General features: G+C 36.1%; 6 protein-coding genes across 6 annotated transcripts; all 6 read right to left on the bottom strand.

The window, feature by feature from the left end:
- Positions 1-759: 759 nt before the first annotated feature.
- On the bottom strand, positions 760-1,533 carry CBG00204 (the record flags this gene model as incomplete). The annotated part of the gene is made up of 3 exons (XM_045240170.1): positions 760-867; positions 1,216-1,318; positions 1,364-1,533. The coding sequence occupies 3 exons, from the start codon at positions 1,531-1,533 to the stop codon at positions 760-762; spliced, it is 381 nt and encodes a 126-aa protein (XP_045091502.1).
- Positions 1,534-3,147: 1,614 nt separating this feature from the next.
- On the bottom strand, positions 3,148-4,231 carry CBG27908 (the record flags this gene model as incomplete). The annotated part of the gene is made up of 3 exons (XM_045240171.1): positions 3,148-3,258; positions 3,945-4,047; positions 4,089-4,231. The coding sequence occupies 3 exons, from the start codon at positions 4,229-4,231 to the stop codon at positions 3,148-3,150; spliced, it is 357 nt and encodes a 118-aa protein (XP_045097906.1).
- Positions 4,232-5,433: 1,202 nt separating this feature from the next.
- CBG00205 lies at positions 5,434-6,005 on the bottom strand (the record flags this gene model as incomplete). The annotated part of the gene is made up of 4 exons (XM_045240172.1): positions 5,434-5,521; positions 5,570-5,676; positions 5,719-5,821; positions 5,863-6,005. 4 exons carry the CDS (start codon positions 6,003-6,005, stop codon positions 5,434-5,436), a joined length of 441 nt encoding a protein of 146 aa, XP_045091503.1.
- A 3,135-nt stretch (positions 6,006-9,140) lies between these two features.
- CBG00206 lies at positions 9,141-11,249 on the bottom strand (the record flags this gene model as incomplete). The annotated part of the gene is made up of 3 exons (XM_002645250.1): positions 9,141-10,043; positions 11,053-11,131; positions 11,179-11,249. 3 exons carry the CDS (start codon positions 11,247-11,249, stop codon positions 9,141-9,143), a joined length of 1,053 nt encoding a protein of 350 aa, XP_002645296.1.
- Positions 11,250-14,692: 3,443 nt separating this feature from the next.
- CBG00208 lies at positions 14,693-16,268 on the bottom strand (the record flags this gene model as incomplete). The annotated part of the gene is made up of 5 exons (XM_002645251.2): positions 14,693-14,803; positions 14,855-15,169; positions 15,218-15,355; positions 15,837-15,964; positions 16,100-16,268. The coding sequence occupies 5 exons, from the start codon at positions 16,266-16,268 to the stop codon at positions 14,693-14,695; spliced, it is 861 nt and encodes a 286-aa protein (XP_002645297.2).
- A 2,152-nt stretch (positions 16,269-18,420) lies between these two features.
- On the bottom strand, positions 18,421-20,478 carry Cbr-srg-38 (the record flags this gene model as incomplete). The annotated part of the gene is made up of 5 exons (XM_002645252.1): positions 18,421-18,519; positions 18,833-19,020; positions 19,068-19,191; positions 19,238-19,375; positions 20,098-20,478. The coding sequence occupies 5 exons, from the start codon at positions 20,476-20,478 to the stop codon at positions 18,421-18,423; spliced, it is 930 nt and encodes a 309-aa protein (XP_002645298.1).
- Positions 20,479-20,739: the final 261 nt, after the last annotated feature.

The raw sequence follows: 20,739 nt of genomic DNA on the forward strand, positions 1-20,739 counted from the left end.
GACATAACTCAGACTCTCTCCATTGGAGAGAAACACAAAGGTTTATTTTCAAAATCAAAATTCACAACCTCATGCGGGAAGGAGAACGGAGACCGATCTCACTGGATACGGCTAAACGGTTCTGTCTTATCTACAGTATAGTCCAAACCTTGTACTGTCTGACTACCCCTTATCCAGCCATTTCTACCTACATCTTGATTGAAAAAATTCACTTCAAAGCATGATGTCAAAAATGGGTTGACCTGATTTTCAATGCGCTGTCACCGGAGTTCTGGAAGGAAGGCATCCACAATTTGGCGAGACGTTGGCAGATAGCCACTGATAACAATGGTCGTTATCTTCAATTTAACTGACATCGTTTTGACCTTTTTTTATCGAATGTATCTGACGCTAAAAATGGAAAGGACTTTCCGAACAACCAAATTCATCAAATCCATTGTTTCATCTCGACCTGATTTTTAGGACCAATGACGACTGTTTGTGAGGATAAGCTTCGTTCATAGCAAGTGTGTGTTGCTCTGTAATTGCTTATCTGAGAAGAAAAAACATTCGAACTAAGTTCGTTCGAACTTAAGTTCGAAATGTGTAAAACTCACTAAAAAATTTGGAAGATGGTGATGAATGTGAATATATCAAATTCATCGCATAATCTCGACCTGATTTTTAGGGCTAATGTCCAAGATTCGTTAGAAATATTTTCTCAAACTTCTTCTAACTTGTGACCTAAAATTGTCTGCATCCCTGTAAATTTTATATCATTCAATTTAATGTGACGTTGCGTCTATTTATTCCTGAATTTTTCAAGCTAAATTGAATATGATCAATTAATCCTATCGTTCGAAACTTTGCAAGTGTGCATTCGCATTTCTGAAAAAAGAAGAGTTTTTAATAGAAACTGTTTAAAACTCACTGAGTGAACTCTAATGCGGTATCTTTCCCAATCGTCGCTCCCAATCACTGTAACCGATAATTTTTGTTGTGTTCTTGCTGAGGTCGATTTCGACTATTCTTTCAAAGGACCTTCAAAACGTTTTTTGCAGTTTACTACAGAAAAATAAGAAATCACGGTCTCGCTGTAGAAAAATGTCCAAATGACAAGCTCAGCGATTGTTTCTCGTCGGTGATTTCGAGGCCGCAGTCGTGTTTTATCAATAATTCGAGTTCAAAATTTCCCTTGAAAATAACCATGTTATGAAATCCTTCTTAGTCACTTACATCAAAAACTCCGTCAAAAAGTTGCCAATCTTCCAAAAGGAAATCCTGAGAAGGGTTTGTGATTTCGCAACCCGACACGCTACCAATTACATCATTCAAGGTCCTGAAAAAAAAAAGATGAAATGATTCGACTGATCCAATAACTTACGAATCTAATTCCAGCAATTGGACGGTGTAGCACCACTGAGGGGCATTGTGGCATTTGATTGTGCCTGTGATATTGAAGTCTGTTTGAATCGGATCATATTGTATTATGCTTGAAACTGATGCTGCGCTCATCCCTACGATGTAGATGAGAAGCACAAAACCGAGACGCATTCTAAATGAAATAAGGCGCAAAAAATGTTGAACGTTACTGAGGTGAAAGGAATCAGGAAAAAAATAGTTGTAATTTAGAGCTCAGCAAATTAATTGAGTCTGAATTCCGAACAAAAAACCAAGTGCTATGTTAAGCTTTCTCATTTCAGGTTACGAAAAAATAACAAGGTCAAAAATATATTTGCGGAGTGAAGCTAGCTCGAATGATCCGTAAAACAAAGGTTCCTTCGTTTGCCTCACTCAAAAGTAAGTGATGCCAGCCGAACCTCCCACTTTCTCTCCGACTCCGACTCGTCAAAGATGAAGGTTTCGCTGAACTACCACAACATCTGCTCACAAGTTTTTTGAGGTTTTCGTAGAAAGAGGATGTTCCGGAACGCATGATCACATGTGAAAATACATCAGAGAAACCTTCAACAAGCCCAAAGATCGGAGAAAAGAAGAGAAAAAAACTAATGAAAACCAATAAAAAAAATTTTATCTTATTTGTGAGACTCTACAATGCGTTGCAAAGAGGGGAGTTAGGAAGCAAGTATTATTTGAAAGTCTCAGAATGATTCCCTATAAATGAGAATCTCGTTATCTTGAAAATGGATCAGAATGCGATACGGTAAAAACTGTTGGGATCTGTCAACATTTTGCTACATTTATTTTTATTGATAGGGTAGCGTACAGTCAATATTCATTTAATGAATGCTGAATATTCTTCGGTTGTTTAATAGTTCTGATGTTTCCGTAACGACCGTCAGGTTTTCAAATATTCCGTCATTGTTTTTTTCAAAACACATGACAAGTTAAGATTTTCTGGTGAACCCAATGAATGATGTGAAGTTTTTAAGTTTAAAATTTGCTGAATATAGAATATATTGAATAAACCAGAAATATTTCTAGATTATTGTAAGTTTAATGAGTTCGTCGTTTAAAACTTATATTCATATTATTTATCCCTCCGGATCCGTTTTTTCAGTCAGTTTTCAATCGAAGGATAATAAGTTCAAGCCACTCCAAGAGCCATTGATGCTTTGTATCCATCGCTCGAAAGATGAAAGCTTCAACCACTTTTTTCACAACGTCAACCCACTAATCCTTGACACCTGCTTTTGAAGTGCAGATGGGAAGTGGATACGAAAACCTTTGCTTCAAGAAAAAAAAACCTGGATAGAAACTGGGGATATTACACTTCGGAGCCCAAACATTTTTTTTCGAGATTTCGGGGGATCCTTCTAATTTGAAATCTCAAAAAAGAACAGGAAATTAATGTTTTATGGACTCATTGGACACTGTGAAAAAAAATGAAAAGGCATGTTTTTTAAACTCTTATCAATTCAGTTTGGAGTTCTGTAAAAATATTAAGGCAGAATTAAACCTATCATTATTGTTTGAGGGCATGATTGTCTGTTAATAAGTGATGATTTGAAAAGAAAGGTTCGTGAAATCTTATAAAAACTTTCGATTTTATTAGTATTAAGTACATTTCAGGTTTCATGACACGCCTTTCATTGTTTATTCGAAACGTGAGAAAGACAGAAAAAATTCGGATATATGTTACCAAATTACTTATACAAGACACATATGTTTTGACAAAAAAATGGGACTAAACCAAATAATGTAAATTCATTTATTATGATCGCTGTAAAAAGATGAAATTGAATAGGCAAGTTTTGAAACATGTTCTGACGTCGGATTCAACATTTTGTAAGTTTGCATTGTTTTGACATTTCTTATCTGGAAAAGGAAAGTATTCAAGCCTGAATTCAAAATATGTAAAATTCACTAAATCATTTTGATGTTTGTGGTGTATCTAAGTATCCACTAACAAATCGATTACCATTCTCGATTTGATTTTTGAGACCAACGGCGACAGATTGTCAGCATTATTTCCTCAAACTTCTTGTGACCTTGTGGTCAAACGTGTGACCTAAAATTACCTGTACTGCTGAAAATGTTCTCTCATTCAATTCAATATGAATTCGTATCTATTTATTTCTGAATTTTTTGAGCTGAATTGATTACGATTAGTTAATCCTAGAATTCGAAACTTTTCAAGAGTGTGTTGGCATTTCTGAAATAAAGAGTTTCAAGATGTATTTCAAACTGTAAAACTCACCGAGTGACTTCGAATTTGATGGCAGTCACTCCCAAGATTTGGTAGGAGTCACAATAACTTCCGTGGTGTTTTTGCTGAGATCGATGTTGACTTCTTTTTTAAAGGTACTTCAAAACGTTTTTCAAAGTTTAAGACAGAAAAAATTATTAGCTCACTGTTTCACTCTATAAAATTGCCCAAACGACAATCTCATTGATTGCTTCTCGTCGGTGATTTCGAGACCGCAATCGTGTTTTATTAACAATTCGAGTTCAAAATGCCACTTAAAAATACTCATTATATGAAATCTTTCATAGTCACTTACATCGAAAAGTCCATCCCAAGGCTGCCAACCTTCGAAACTGAATTTTTGATTGGGGTTCGTGAGTTCGCAACCAGATACACTGGTAATTACATCATTGAAGTTGCTGAAAAAAGTTAGAATGATTCGACTGATGCAATAACTTACGAATCTAATTCCAGCAATTGGATGGTGTAGCACCAGGGAGGGGAACTTTGACAGGAAACGGTGCCAGATATATAAAATCGTGTTGGAACCACAGGGGCAATTATCCCGGCGATGAAGAGAAAGTGCACAAGATAAAGACGCATTCTAAATGAGATAAGGCAGTGTGGAAATTTTCAAATGTTGCGGAAAGCGAGGTAAAAAGAATCTAGAGAAAGATAGCTGTAATATAGAGTTCAGCAAAATAATTGGATTAGAAATTAGAAAAAAAAACAAAGATAATAATCATCCTGTTTTGCCTTGTTCTGTTGCCAAAGCAGAAATTATCGTCAACTGCCTCTCGACAGCTTGAAGCCGGGTAGAAAGTTTAAGGTGCAATCATGAGATACCGACTCAACCATCATAACTCACGTTTCTCTGACTCGTAAATGATAAGTTTCTCTGGCCACGAAACACTCAACTTTTTTAGGTTTTCGTAGGATGAGAATGCGAAAGAGCTCATGATCGCAAGTCAAAACACATCAGAAAAAAGTTCAAAAAATCAAAGCAAAACTGATTGGAAGTGCATGTTGGGGGTCACTAATTTGCCATTGAACTTGTAAAACTGTTCGATAGTTACGAATAGGTGGAATGGGGAGCAAGTACCAATTGATCTGGTCTTCGGCACGGTTCATTTTGTAATAACTCTAACACAACTTCTGTTAATAACATTTTTTCGAGAGTAGTATGATGAGAGTCCATATAGATAAAAGAAAGAAGCAAAACTTTGACAGGATCAGTAAGATTTGAATACCGATCATTGTCATAAGTGAAGCTACTTCAAGTGCCACTAATCATTCGTCTCTATTGATTGAAAGATGAAAAAACAACCTTTGCCACAACATCAACCCACGAAACATTGTCAGTTGCTGTTAAAGTGATGAGAAGAAGAAGATACGAAAACCTTACAAATTAGCATCAGGAGAAACGACTGGCAGAAAAAAGTTGGATGGAAACTGGGCATATTCCACTTCAGAGCCGAATACTTTTTTGAAATTTCTGGGGGATCTATCCTATTTGATAGAAACTGAGGATATTACACCTCGGAGCCTAAGTTTTTCTAAGTTTTTAGGGAACCCTTCTCATTTGAAATATCTAAAATTCAATATTTTGACCTCGAATCTATTATTGATATTATATTTTATTTATTCATTTAATATAAACTTTCATATATTTATTTCTGAATTTCCGATCTAAATTAATGATGATCAGTTAGTCCTAACATTGGTGTGCATTGGCTTATCTGAAAAAAAGAAGACGTTTTTGATTCAAACTATGTAAAACTCACTGAATGAATTAAATTTTGGTATCAGTCACTCCAATATTTCGGATCCCAAATTTCGATAACTTTTGCAGTGTTCTTGTTGAAGTCGATTTCGACTTTTTTATCAAAGTATCTTTAAAAAATGTTCTCGCAGTTTACAACAGAAAAAATATGAACTCACGGTTTCAATCTATAAAATTGTCCAAACGACAATTTCATTGATTGCTTCTCTTCGGTAATCTCGATGCCGCAGTCGTGTTTTATTGATAATTCGAGTTCAAAATGCCACTTAAAAAGAAATATGTTATGAGATCCTTTTTAGTCACTTACATCAAGTGGTCCGTCCCAAGGCTGCCAACTTTCGATGAGGAATTCCTGATTGGGGTTCGTGAGTTCGCAAGCCGAGAGACTAGCAAGTACATCATTGAAAGCGCTGAAAAAAAATGGCATGGTTCGACTGTTGCAATAACTTACGAATCTAATTCCAGTAATTGGATGGTGTAGCACCACGGAGGCGCATCTTGACATTTGACGGTGCCTCTTATGAAAAAGCGTGATGGATTCACAGGGGCAATTGTTCCGGCGATGAATATGAAGATCACAAGAAACAGGCGCATTCTGAACGAGCCAGTATAAAACATTTTTCATGTCACTGAATGCGAGGTAGAAGGAATCTAGGGAAAAATAGCTTAATATTATACATAGAGCTCAGCAAACTAATTGGATTAAAATTTAAAAAAAACAGAAATAATAAATACGTTTCTCTTCCTATAATATATTAGCAAAAAGTAAAAAATTGTGGAACATTGAACCGAAACATAGTACAAATATAATGAGAAATAAGGCGTCGGATAGAAACCTCCCGATGCAACCATGAGATGCCGACCCAACCATCATAACTCACGTTTATTCGTTTCGTAAAAGATGAAAATTTCTCGGAACTACTACAACATCTGCTCACATGTTTTGAGGTTTTCGTAGAAGAGGATGCAAAAGTACTCATGATTACAACTCAAAGCACATCATTAAAGAGTTCAAGAATCTGAAGCAACTCAAACAAAATGGAAGCACAGCCGGTCCATTTTTCCAACATGATTTCAGTTATTAACCTTTATTTGAGAGTAAAATGATGAGACTCCATATAACAGAAGGGAGCAAAATTCAAACTACAGCCGGTGTAGTTCTTTAAGAAAAGCATAGAAACGTAGATTACGCGTTGGCAGAAATTGGTCGAAAATGATGTTGAAAACTTTTTCATTAACACCCTCTTGTTCCAGTTTTGCATGAAGTTGGAGTGAATAAAAATTGCGCATAGCACGGCAAAAATTTTCTCAAGACTGAATTACAGTTGTTGGATAGAAATTTGGGATATTACACTTCGGAGCCCAAATTTTTTTTCCGAATTTTTAGGAGATCGTTCTCATTTGAACTATCAAAATTCAATATTTTGAAATACAAACTACAGAACGCATCATAATGATAGCACCACACCGTGTTTTGAGGTTTTGAAAAAAAAACTAGAAAACTAGAAGAAAAGCAGCTAATGCCATTCGATTCAGCATCCCCAAAAACCTGTATATCAGCAATACCAAATCATAGATTGTATTAAAGAGTACAGTAAACAAAAGTCTCTCTCCGCTCCTTGTCATAATGATAGCACCACGCTGGAAAATGAAAAATATCAAGGTTTTTAGGGAACAAATTTTAATTTTTTTGTTAGAAACTGTTGAAATAATTTCAGAACAGAATATTTTGACAAATTACACGAACATTGATTTTCCACAACATCTGCCCACAGAACGCTTTGAATTTTTTTTGAAGTTTTCGTAGGAAGAGGATGTGACTCAGGACGAAACTCATGATCACATGTGTAATACATCAGAAAAAAGTTCAAGAAGCTCAAAGCGCCGAGTAAAAAATATCTGAGAAAGAGCCGAGAAATAGCCGAGAAAAAAGAAAAGAATTGAAACCTTGGGGACCAATAATAATTTTTGTCTTACGTGTAACACTCTACAATGTAGCACTCTACAATGCGTTCATTCGGCAAAATAAACTGTTGAGATCTTGATTAAATGAATTGCAAGTCAATTAGGAGAGCGGATTTTCTGGAGAATTACTAGTTTATCGATTTTTGACAATTTTTCAAAGCGAACATATCATTATTTGGAGCGACGTAGATAACAGAATGCGGCTAAAATGTCCCTTTACCAGGGCATAGAAGGAGTTGAAAACTGATTTTTCTTATCGATAAAGTTACTTGTGTGTTTGATTGACATGTTCACGAATGTAGAATTATTTATATCGCAGTCTCAGAAATTTTCCCTAAAAATGAAAAAGCCCTTATTTTGAAAATGGAGCAGAATGTAGTACGGCAAGAACTGATGGATCTTTCAGCGTTTTGCAACAGTATTGGAAACAAAGTACAATAAAAGGTAAGATCAATGAATTTGGAAAGTTCTTTTGTTTTTTCTGGATGACCTAATGCTCCCTTATCGACTTTCAATTTTCCCATTTTTTAAATCGTTTTTCCAAAAAGATGGCAAATTCTGATCTTCTGTTCAACGCAATGAATAATATAAAGTTCTCAAATTTGATGAATATGAATAAAAAAAGACAACCTAAAATATTTTGGATTTCAGGAAACTTCATAAATGTTCAAAACTTTGTATTCATTTTACTTATCCGACCGAACTCTCACTTTTTAATCGCTGCTTTAATAAAGAATTATAATTTCAAGTTTCTCCAAGGACCATTCGTATCCATTGCTCGAAAGATGAAAGCTTCAACAATTTTTTCCACAGCCCACAAATCATTGGCACTTGCTTTTAAAGTGCTATACGAAAAACTTTGCTTCAAGAAAAATATTACACTTGGGAGCTCAGCTATTTTTGCCGGGATTTTGGGATATCTTTCTTTAAACTTCAAATTTGAAGTTTAAACTTCTTTAAACTTGAAGTTCAAACTTCGAACTAGCGTTTATTCTAACATAAGATCATAAACAGGATATCTGTTAAACATGGGAAAGAATAACAAAAACAACTACAAAAAACTACAGAATGAAATTTGAAGTGATAGTTTACTAAACACCAGAGAAGTGATCGGGAACCTGTTGAGAATGGAGATCATTCAAAACATGAATTGAAAAGAGAAAAGTTGGCTGGAAGTGATCATATCAGTTGGGAAGAGATTTTCGAAAGGGTAACCGTAGAGGGGAATATAACCGAAAATTAGAAAGTATCAACTTGATAGGAGCTTGTTTTGAACACAAGAGAAGTTTTTGAAACGAACTGGATGAAGAATACTGAACTGAATAATCTAATGAATTATCTGAATAATGAACTGTATAAGAACTGGATAATCAGGGGATATTAAATAAAATAGAAAGATGAGATGCTTTGAGATTTTTGAAAGGGTGGCCGAAGAGAAAAGGATAAGCGAACCTTGGAAAGTAGTAATTTGATGGGAGCTTTTTTTTGAACACAGGAACAGTTTTTGAGACGAAAGGGAAGAGAGAAAACTGGGGAAAAATCTGAAAAAAAGCGGGTAAAACTATGTTGAAGTTAGCATGATGAAAGAAATTGTATAAGAAGAAGAGTAAAAGGCAGATCCAAGTAGAGCAAAAATTTGTTGGAGGAGAGAGGATCAGAATCATCTGAAATATATTTATTTATATTTTTAACGCAACAGTGGAAAATGGAATTTCTGATTTCGCATATTTCTGAAAAAATAAACTAGAAACTGACCTAACTCACTTATTGAAATTCTCCGGGAACGTTGTAATCAAATTCTTCGAACAAATTCTGCTTTGACTCTGAAACAATGCCCACTTCATTGCCTTTTCCACTGATCAAAACACGAGTTTCCTGAATGAACTTGTTGCGACCAAATGGAGGAGGGATGAGTTGAAGTCGGACATTGTTCCAGTCGGTTCCAACGAAGAACTGATCGTTGGCGATTTGTTCTGGCTTCAGTCTCTTCCGTCGATCCGTGACCAGTTTATTCGCCAAATTCTTAGCAAAAAACGGCATTTCTGGGAGTGCCAACTTGTCGAAAGGCATCTCAATTATGAATTGCTTTGTGGACTTTCTGTCTCCAAGAAACATTGGTGATCTTCCGATGAACATCTCCGCCAAGATGAGCCCAAATGCGTACCAATCGGTGCTACGGGTATATGCAAGTCCTTGGAGCACTTCTGGAGCCAGCATGAGAAGTGTACCGCAAAATTCTGTGCAGAGAGTGTTTTCAGTCATGTTTGGTTTGGCTAATCCGAAGTCGCAGATTTTAAGGTGACCATTCGCAGTAAGAAGAAGATTTTCACACTTCAGATCTCTATGAGCAATGTTGTTATCATGAAGATAACAGATGCCAACAAACAACTCAGCTGCGTAGAACTTAGCTTCGTGTTGGTCCAGTCGTCCTTGTCTCTCAAGCAATTGACGCATCGATCCACCTTCAACGTTCTCCATAACGAACATCAGGTACTTCTCATTGGTAAAAGCAGCGTAGAATTTGGGAAAGAAGACCGAATCAAGCTGTTTGAAAACGTGAAACTCGTTTTTGACGTACTTGAGCTTGTTTTTCGATACGATGATATCCTTTCTTACTTCTTTGATAGCGTAGTATTTTGTTCGACCATGAACATACGCGAGATAGACCTGAAATAAATTGGATTAGAGATTAATAAGGTTTACGGTACCGGTCAATAAGACAAGAATATGCGTTTCTCAGTTGACTTTTGAAATTTTCAGAAGTCTGCAGCTTGGCTGTCTCGTTTCCGATTACTTCGAAAACGTCGAAGAGTGTGAAACAGACCTAGATTGAAAACATTGCAATCACAGAGTTTTTTTGAAAATTGCTAGTTTTTTAATTACCATAAAAACTCTATTAGGTAGCCATGGCACTCTATTCTTCAGGGGTGGTCTGGGTTGGCACTGTATTAGGGGATGACATTCAATTAAAGGCTGGTACTTTATTGTTCGGAGCCAATTTTTACTGAAACTCATCACAGAAAGACTCGATTTTCTTTTTTTTTTTTTTTCATAAAATGACTTTCGAGGTTTTCTTAGTTTTTCTATTATTTAAAGAGATTTTAGGAGTCTGCTATTATCCTGAGACATTTTTGGCAAATACCGTACCTCTTTGAAGCTTGAAAAAAAGCTAGAAAACCAGAAAATGATTTTTTTCTGTTATTCTTTAACTTTTACCACAATGACATCAAATCCGCAGTGGCATTATATTAAGGGCTGGCACTTTATTGTTCGGAGGTGCTTTAGGATGGCAATATATTAGAGGCTGGCATTCAATTAGGGGGGCTATCTAATGGAGTTTTTACGGTATTTCTGAAGGACACCTTTTTCAGATTTCTGAAGGACACCTTTTTCACGTTGTCAGTGCATAAACCGTGCAGAAAAGGGGTGTTTTCCAGAAATCGGTGAATAGCTGAAAAACTAAGAATTTTCAAGAAATTTGGTGAATGCAGTTTTTTTAATAAAGATCTGTTTTACGCATTCTAAAGTTTTCAAAATGATCGAAAACTTATCAGTAGAGCTTTGAGACTTTTGAAAATGGTCGAAACCTACCGACAAACACTCTTTTGTATACCTTGCTGTATATTAAACAAGATAATAGTCCCTCATCGATTTGAAATTTAAAAAAAAAACTCACTTTTCCATAACCTCCTTTTCCAAGAAGTGCAAAGCATTTGAACTCAATCTCTCTCATTTGAACATCGGATTGTGGTATACTGAAACACACAAAATTTAGTTTTTTAACATTTTGTGACACACGTACCTTTCATTTTCCACAACTTCTTCAAACTTGAAATTGTTTGGAAAACGGTCCAAGTCTCCTACGTCGTCCATCGGTCAACCCTGAAAAGCGCATGATTTTGCAGAGAAATGAAAACAGATCAAGATCTCGATGAAAGCTTATTCGAAATATTTTGTAAGACAAAAATTATGGTACATGTCAGAACGGCGGTGAGAGAGAAGACGAAGGCGGAGAGGAACGAGGAAAGGATGATGAAGAAGCCGCTAGGTATTTGAACGATAGAACAGAGAAGAGATAGCATCATGACTCAATCCCGCTGTCGCTGTCGTATATCAAAAGGATTACAATTTTTCATAAGGACAAAGTAAATGTCATTTTCGAAAAGGCCAGTAAAAATGACAACGAAAAGGATATTTGAAATTTTGAAATTAGAGACCACATGATAGTTTTACCAATGACTAGCTGAAATAAGAACACTGCAGGAATTTTTAAACAGTTTAAACTACCGTATACCATCGAGATAAGAATCTAGATAGTTTATTGAAGTTCATCGGAAAAAAAAAGAAAATTGTAAATAGAGGCATGCAAGAATTGAGATACTCAGAGAAAAAATTGGATGGAAGACACAGAGTTTACTGTAAAGTGTCGACTACCCAACAAATCGTCCGCCAAATGAAACTCCAAAAAAATCTTTATCATCTCTGCATTCCCGATTCGACAAGGAATCGTTTCCGAAACAGCAAAGTTGTCCTTGTCTTCTCATGTGATGTGGACATTCTGAAAAGAAAGTGAAAGTGTTACTTGAACAGAAGTGTCTGGAAAAGCAAGGACATCAGAGCGAGAAAAATTAATGAGAATGTGATGTTAATGTTCGAAATATTCCTAAATATACCAGTATAATAATCCTAATAACACAAAGGGGTTAAAATATTAGATCAGATCAGCGAATTAGTGACACGTCGGGGATCAAGGATTAGCATTTGGGTTCAGGAAACACTCAGTTCCAGGAAAAATGGTTTCGGACAGCTTTGGAAACAAAAAATCCGACGATTTTATGAACTTAGGAAAAGCGGAGGACATTTTCTCTAAGATTGCTTGAGGTTTGGGTTGTTTGAAAACGTCGGGAATCATTTTTAAGTGAACAGAGTCAGTCACGAATTTTCGTTTTGTTTTTTGAGGGAGCTTGGATGGATTTGAAGATTTATCAAGGTATCATTTCTGGAGAGTCTTGCCTAAAACAGGATGGTGAACCAACCCGGCTTTTAGACTTAGGTTTGCCAAACTTTGCTTAACTTTTCTTGAAAGCTGCAACACGCTTAAAAGCTGACGAACGTTAGCTCGACTTTAGCTCAACATGCGCCGGCAGGTGACAAAATCGCTATTCGTACACCAAACTTTGCCCATAAGGCGCACAAAAGTAGGATTAGAAAACCATGGCATCCTAACTTTCCCCAGAAGGTGTCTATTGTTTGCTCAAGAGATGGCGAACCAACCCGTAACTTTCACTAATAATAATACAGACGCAGCCAAGCCGAATTCGGCTGCGGATGAAGTATTTTGGACAAATTTTGAGCGCCTTCTGGGCGAAATTTGGTACTTTTTGGATTGCGATTTCAGCATGTTTCGAGCAAAAGTTATACGAAGGTTTGCCAGCATTCGAGCGCACCTTCGGCAGCTTTCAGACATCCAGCAAACTTTTGCCCAAAAACCGACAGCAACTGCGGAGAATGTTATTGGCAGATAATAATATTTGAAATTTTTTGAATAGAAAAAAAAACTCACATTGACGGTCATCTCAAAGCGGTCTCCATAGCCAGAATGATTCATATACACAATGATAATTCCGTAAAAATCCCGGAAAAGCACGGTTGATAATATTGAGAAAAAGTGGAGTGAACTGAGTGGCTCCATTTGACGGCTTTTCATTCGTTATTTTCTGAAGCAAAATGATTAAATGATGTCTCCAGTAACTATCGAATTAACTCACTAGGTATACAGATCAATTGTCGGTCAGAATCCTTTTTGTGAGGTCCAGCATAGTTTTGATACACACTTTACGGGCGTTTTCCCTGAATTCGAATAGTAGTTGTAGTAACTATCAGCACCTGCAATAATTATTGTAAAAACAAGACATAGAGAAGCGTTTGTTTAGAATTTAAGCATACGATCAGTAATAAGATGGCTCAATGTGATTTTAATCAATCTAGTCAAAACCGCGGGTCACAAACGTGCGGTTCCACTTCTCCGATACGTCATTACTCACAAATTTGTTCGAAACGATTCATTTCGACCGATTGGAACTACCCATTTTCATCTAATGTCAGAAAATCGTGCCTTCGCTTCAAATTTTTAACCAAAATACTCATGCAAAGTGTCGTAAGTCATTGATTCCTTCACGGCTTATTTATGGATGATATAAAGGACCTTGCTCAGTTTCGTTGGCGATCAAACATTTACTTGATTCTATGGATGACTGAAAATCTGGAAAAATTAATATATTACTTGGAATTATTTTTGAGATAGTTGAATTTTCAATTTTTTCCATATTGGAGGTCTGGAACAAACGTTTGTATTCGATATTATAACTTTAAAATGTGTTCAAAATGTTCTGTTCATTTTACTCATAGAAAACTTTTAAATCTGGCGGAAAATAGAAAATTTTTATCACTTACTTCAAAAACCGATGATTCCATGTCTCTGCACACAAATTCGGACGAATTTCCAACTTGTCTGAAGTGAACATTGAAGTGAATAAATTTTTGAAAAACTTTTTGACACAAATAAACGAGTTTTTCCCATCATTTTTCGAGGTAGATCTTTAAAAAATAGTTTAAAAAGTGGTTTTTCCACGAGGAGTACACGGCTGTGCGGCCTAGGATACACATAGAAAAAGATAGCCACCACGAAAATGCAGTTAAATGTCACGCTTTGTTTGAAAAAAACTAGCTGAAGGTGCAAGAAAATACGAGGAAAATTATTCAAAATGTTTCAGCAGCATACTTTTTAAGTGGCATGCAGCGGAAACTGATTAAAAAAATAGCAATGAAGACAAGATACCAATGGCTGCAGAAGGAAGCAACTGAGAATATAAACGAGAAACAAATGTTTTTCTTTAAACTCAACAATTTCTGATTGAATGGAAAATGAGAAGACACAGTGGAAGATTCTCTGAATGATGTAAAAGTCGGTCAGCTTTTAACAAAAAAAGTTTTGAACTAAATTCATTAAACAGCCTACTACGCTGAAAGGTTTGTATTTTTTTTTCAGGGGTGCTTCCGGCTGGCGAAATTAATATTAGTGAAGATCCTTCAGAAGAATAATATTTTTGCTTAATTCGCTATTTGAATCAATGAAAAAATTCAGTTTGAATGAATTGTACTGCGACAAGTCCCTATGGGGCATCGTTCTGCGACAAAAAAATTGCCTTGTGAAATCGTTTATTGATCAATGAGCTGATAAACTATTGAGACAAGAGTTACAATCGAATAACAGATTTGTTTGAAAAAGTATAAAAAGGTAGTGACACAAAGACTTGTCAGAGAGGATGCGACGTCAGAGATGGATTATTAACGTGCATGGCAATGGTATTGACATTCACTTTATTGGGTTTCCTTAGTCCGAGCATTTCCATCATCTGCCTGCGTATCTGAAAAAAATGATTTCAATATTTTGAGTTGTCAAAAATATAAATTCTCACAACTGAGCTGAACCCGAAGAGAAGAAATGGTTGAATATGTGTCAGAGCATCACTGACGATAGGGAGAACGTTGTTGGCCAGAAATCGAGCAAAGAAGTTTTCTGTTTCGTTAACACGGATCAAACTAAGCGAACATCCCAACAATTGAACGATGCATGTAACAGCAGTGATGACCATAAACTTGGTGCTTCCTTTCTTGCTGAGGGTGGACTTGAGTCTTTTAATCAGCACAGCACTACAAACATTGAAACAGACAGATAACACTGTGATCACAACCATAGTTGGAAGCAAAAAGGTGAATGTATCAGCAAGAGGCTGAAAATCAATTATCAATATAACGTTGAAATCAGAAATTATCATTACCATTGAAGGCACAAATTCGTAACTTTCCGTGTCGTTGTCATACTGGATTTCAGTTTTGTAATGGATGAAACGATGAGTATCTAAGAGTGGAACCAGTAGCACAACAGCCATGATAAGCCACGTGTGTTTCATCCAATGCTACAAATGTGTAAAACGAATTTTTCAATTCATTTTTGACCATCTTGACCATTTTCAAGAGTCTGGAGCTCGGCTGTCTAGTTTCCAATCATTTTGAAAATTTTGGAGGGTGTAAAACAGACCTAGATTGAAGACATCGCATTCATAGAATTTTTTTAAAGCTCATAGTTTTTGTCTGATTGCCGATTTCAAAAAACACCCTCCTTCTGAACGCTTTGCACTATAAACATGAAAAAAAAACAGGTGTCCTCCATAAATTGGCAATACATAGCTAAACAACCAAGAATTAAAAAAAAACTATGCGAATGAAATTTTTTTTCAAGCAAGGTTTGTTTTACGTATTACGAAACGTTCCAAGTTATTGGAAACTTGACAATTAAGCTCCAGAATCCTGAAAATGGTCAAAGTAGTCGAAAATCAACTGAAAAATACGATATACTTTGTTGAATATTTCATTGGCCGGTAGTTTATATAAACGTACCCGTTCGAATCTCTCATTCTTCCAGATTACAGTCATCCGGTTGAAAGAAATCAGAGCAGTTGTCGTATACTGAACATAAGCCATGTGATAACTCAAAGCGGTGAAAACGTTCATTGGGACATATTTTGCTGTAACAATTTTTTTTGAAGGAGATCACTAGAGTTAGTTAGTTTCCATGTTTCTCAGACCGGTAAGTGACTGAACAAAAATTTATTTCACAATACTGAAGCTAGAATCCACTCTTCGAAAATTCCCACTCTCACCGACGTCTCGATATAAGAATGCGAACATAGAGTCGTCAGAAACGACAGTGTTCAATCGCATCATGTAGAATCCAGTAAGGCAGGTGAAAATATTCAATGCTGAATCCCATAGATATAAAAGATAGAACGAAGCGTTGAATTGTTTCGGGTATTTTCTTATTGTCTTCATTGTTAGAGTATAAAGTGAAAGACTGACTGTATAGATGAAGAAGAATGAAATAAATACCGAAAATACCGTCGTTACCATTTTGCAAAATTTGTATTTCCAAGAAAGAAAGGACACAATGAGGACCCGCCCCTTTTTAACAAATGAATGAGTGGCTCTGTTTCCGACGCTGGTCTGAAAATAAAGTGTGATCATAGACACATCACAGTGTACCTGGATAACGTGCAAAATGTTCAAGCGGAAGTGCAAAAAGTTCAAGCGGAATTAGTCCACAAAGAGAATAATCAAGTTGTAGTGCAACTTGTACTAATGAATCCAGTGTAATCTATTGATGATTCAACATTTTATTTTCGATCATTTAGAAACTAGTAAACAGATGAATTCTAAAATATGACCCTTGCAGAATATTGACGATGGTACTTGGGATACTAACAAAGAAGGCACCAACAAACTAAAATTTGTTATTAATATACAGTATCAGCCAATAAGATATACAAACAATTGTTCAATTAATTTTCAAAATTGTCAGAGGTCTGGAGCTCGGCAGTCAAGTTTCTTATCACTTTGGGAACTTCAGAGGGTGTGAAACAGACCTAGATTAAAAAGTCTGCATTTACCGAATTCATGGAAATTTCTTGTTTTTCTGCTACTTTCCGATTTCTGAAGGGCACCCCTTTTTTGCGTGTTATTCGTACTGAACACGTGAAAAAAGCAGGTGTCCTTCAGAAGTTGGCAAGAAGCTAAAAAATTAGGAATTTTCAAAAACTCTGTACTATCAGATTTTTCAATCTAGGTCTGCTTTACACCCTCCAACGTTTTCGGAGTGATCGGCAACTTGACTGCTAAGCTCCAGACTCCTGTAAATGGTCAAAACAAACTGAAAAAAACGTTTTGTATGTCTTATTGAGCGATACCGTGTCTAAAACTGTTTTACATGATCGTTATTATCGTATGTACGATTTTTGTGGCTACAATTTTTTTATCGTTCCTCACGCCTCATAATTTTGCTAGTACCCTACTCTTCTCAATTAAAATAGACTCCAGTTTACAACAACAGATAGAAAGAGATTGAAAACAAAATAATAAAGCTCTCAGATTGGTAATGTTTTCATACTACTAATGAAGGAAGAAGGCTGAGCCAGACTTTGTTTAAGAGAGACACGAGGCTAGAAATTCCGGAGGGGCACTAATTATCATCAAGTTATGAGTAGGCATCAGTAGAGTGCAGAGTATTTTGAAATAGCGGATGACTAAAATTGTCCCGACTTCTTCCGATCACTGGTCTGTCTGATCTTATCAAAATTCTGAAAGACGTCAGAGAATTTTGAAAATAGAATGAATTACATATCTTCTGACGTGACTGAGACAGTAAGTCACCCAAAAAAAAAGACTTGTATGATGACCACGGGACTAACACTTTCGCATCATTTGGAATAAATTAGGGCCTTAGGATCTTGCTCAGATTTGACGAAACTCTAACCAGACGCTATCTAACTGCGGCAAATATCATCCTTACAGTAAAGTCTATTTCAGTAATTTAGGAGCTGATTCTAGATTTTCCAAGTTTAGAATCGAAAGATGTCGTTATGGTTCCGTGCGAGATAAAAATATTAGAATAGTTACATCAGTCTAGTAATTTTTTCCCTAGATCCACGAGACTTTACTAACACGTACTCATAATCTGATGATAATTAGTGCCCTTTTAAGTTTTCTATTTTTTAATTTTTTTTAGTGAAAGTGTTTCCTTCCCCTACTCCACTTCTATCAGTCATTGATCATTCCGGAAAATTCCAAAAAACATGAGCAAAAACATTTTCAAACGATTCAAGAAAAGATGTACCTCACGGTCTCTAAAAGAGAATGATCGTTCAAGTTATGTGAAATTTATTATGAAGTGAACATACGATAATACAGTGGGAGGTATTGAATGAGTAAGGACGGGACAAGACGATCAAATTCAAACGATGTGAAAGAGGAAGTGAATAATTAAAAAAAACCAAAGAAATCAAAGTTGAGGGCGGAGTTTCAAAACCGTGGGTGGATCTCATTATGCAGAAAGAATGAGTAGACGGTCCTTGGAGGGCCAGTGACGGGTATAGGACACAAAAACACTGGATTTTGTGATTGAAAAGTAGTTTAGGAGAGTAGGAGACGCTCAGAGAATCGTAACATCAACAGGTCTGATTCCTCGTGGTTTCCGACAACAAAGACAACGGAATACTTCGTGGATGATGTCGAAAAACAGTTTCCGCGCCTGGAATTATTAGTACATAATTAAATTGATACAGTAGATTTATTTGAACAAATTGTTGTATCGCGGAGTGGCGAACTGTCCCGGATTTTCAGATAACTGTTTTTTCACTAAATCGCAAAATGGACTAGAGTGCACTAGTAAGATTTAGCACTTCTTAATCCCCAAATACCTAAATACGAAAAATGTTTCCAAATATAATACAAAGTTGATGTCTTTCTCGTTGTCCAAAGCTCATGTCATCTAATGAGTAATTCATCTGAATTTTGACTTCTGTCTACATTCCGAGCACTTAAGTTGATAATTTACTACTCACTGGTTTATGGTAAAAAATCAGATAAAACGGCTGGTTGAGGGATAAGACGTCACTAACAACAGGGAGAAGTATTTTGTTGACTTCAAACAGAAGAGTGCCTGGCGTAGCACTACGCATTCCATATGTCAATACAGTTCCAATGGTGAGCGTATTACTTGACATGAAGGAGACGAAAAAGAATTCTGTCTCTGTAAAATAATTATGTACATTTTGTTAGTTTGTATGATAATCTTACCTAAGTTTCGTGGTGTTAATGGAAAAAAGCATAGTTTTGCAAAAACAAAACAATTAGAAACCGTGGTGAGACTCAAGCAGACGCACATGAAATAGAATAATTGTTTCAAAAGATCGGGACTTGACTGAAAAAATAAGATTCTTCAAAGTTTCGACGGGATAAAATCTTACGCATCCACTGTACACATAGTAGTTATTGGTGGAGGGAATGTACTTGTAGTATGCATCGTGTAAGAAAACTTCATAAGTTGCAGCAATTGGGCATAGCATGATAACGCACATTATAATCCAGCCGTACCGTCGATTTTTCTGAAATAAAAAAAATCGAGTTCAGAGTAATATACAGTATCGGTCAATAAGGCATACAAAAACGAGTTTTCAGTTGATTTAGACCAGGAGACTGAAGCTCGGCTGTCAAGTTTCCAATCATTTTGAAAGTTTTGTAGGGTGTATAACAAACATACTGTATTTTTTCTGATTGAGGCTTCTATTTTTCAACCTCCATCTCAGGTTGGATTTCTAATAGAAAGATAACTTTAATAAGGGAGTTTTCGGTTCTTGACTGAGCAGGAACATTTGAAAAAACGACAAAAATTAACAAAAAAGAACATTTCTGTAATAATCGAGAAGACTAACTGCACAGCCAGGGTGGGATTTTAATAGAGAAAATCCGGTAGATTGAAATCTTGAATTTATAGAATTTTTCAAAAACTGCTAGTTTTTCAGCTAGTTGCCGATTTCTGAAATACACTTGTTTGGCCTGTTTTTGTACTGAAAATGTGTTTAAAAGTGTACTTCAAAAATTGGCAAATAGCTGAAAAACTAGGAACTTTAAAAAAAAATTCTGTAAATGCAAAATTTTCAACCGTGGCCTATTTTACACCCTCCAAAACTTTCAAAGTGATTGGAAAATTGATAACCGAGCCAGACTCTTGAGAATGGTCAAAATCATTCTAAAAATACGTCTTTGTATATCTTATCGACCACTTCTGTATAGAGAGAGTGGAAATATGGAAGCACTCCAAAACTACCTTCTCAAAATATTCCGCATTTTGCAATATCGCCATTCTGTTCAGTGCCACTACCATTGTAGTTGCATATTGTACGTAGGCCATGTGATATTGCAGAGCGAATTGTAATTGATGAAAGAAGTCGGTCTCGTTTTTACTAGCATAACGTCTTGATAGAGAATCATCGGTCCCGGCGATGTTTGGTAATCGAAGAGATATATAGGTATTGTAGAATGTTAGAATACTCGTGAGAAACTCAAATATGTAGAATTGGAGAAACGAGGATTTCACGGTACTCCATTTAAGAAAGATCACGGCCACACTGATGAAATAAAGTGCCCAAATTGGAATTTCGTAGCATAGAGATAAATTTAAGATCTGCAGGTCGCTGAGAAAACGCATGAATGAATGAGAAAGACACTAAATGAGGAAAAAGAAACCTTTTTTCTGACAGTGTAGATGAATCTCCCAGAGGTCCCGATGAGCTTTGTTTTCGATTTCTTCCCAGCTTGATCTGTTGGTTTTCAATATGTGTGTCCACAATTAGACTGTCTGTACGTTTGCTAACCAGGCGTAATATGCACTTTCATATCATCCAATAAATGGAGAAGTCAGGATGATGAATATTCTTATCCGAGACTACACGTCAGAGTGCATCATACT

Source organism: Caenorhabditis briggsae (genome assembly GCF_000004555.2).
Source record: "Caenorhabditis briggsae complete genome, chrX, whole genome shotgun sequence".
NCBI classification, from domain to species: Eukaryota; Metazoa; Nematoda; class Chromadorea; order Rhabditida; family Rhabditidae; genus Caenorhabditis; species Caenorhabditis briggsae.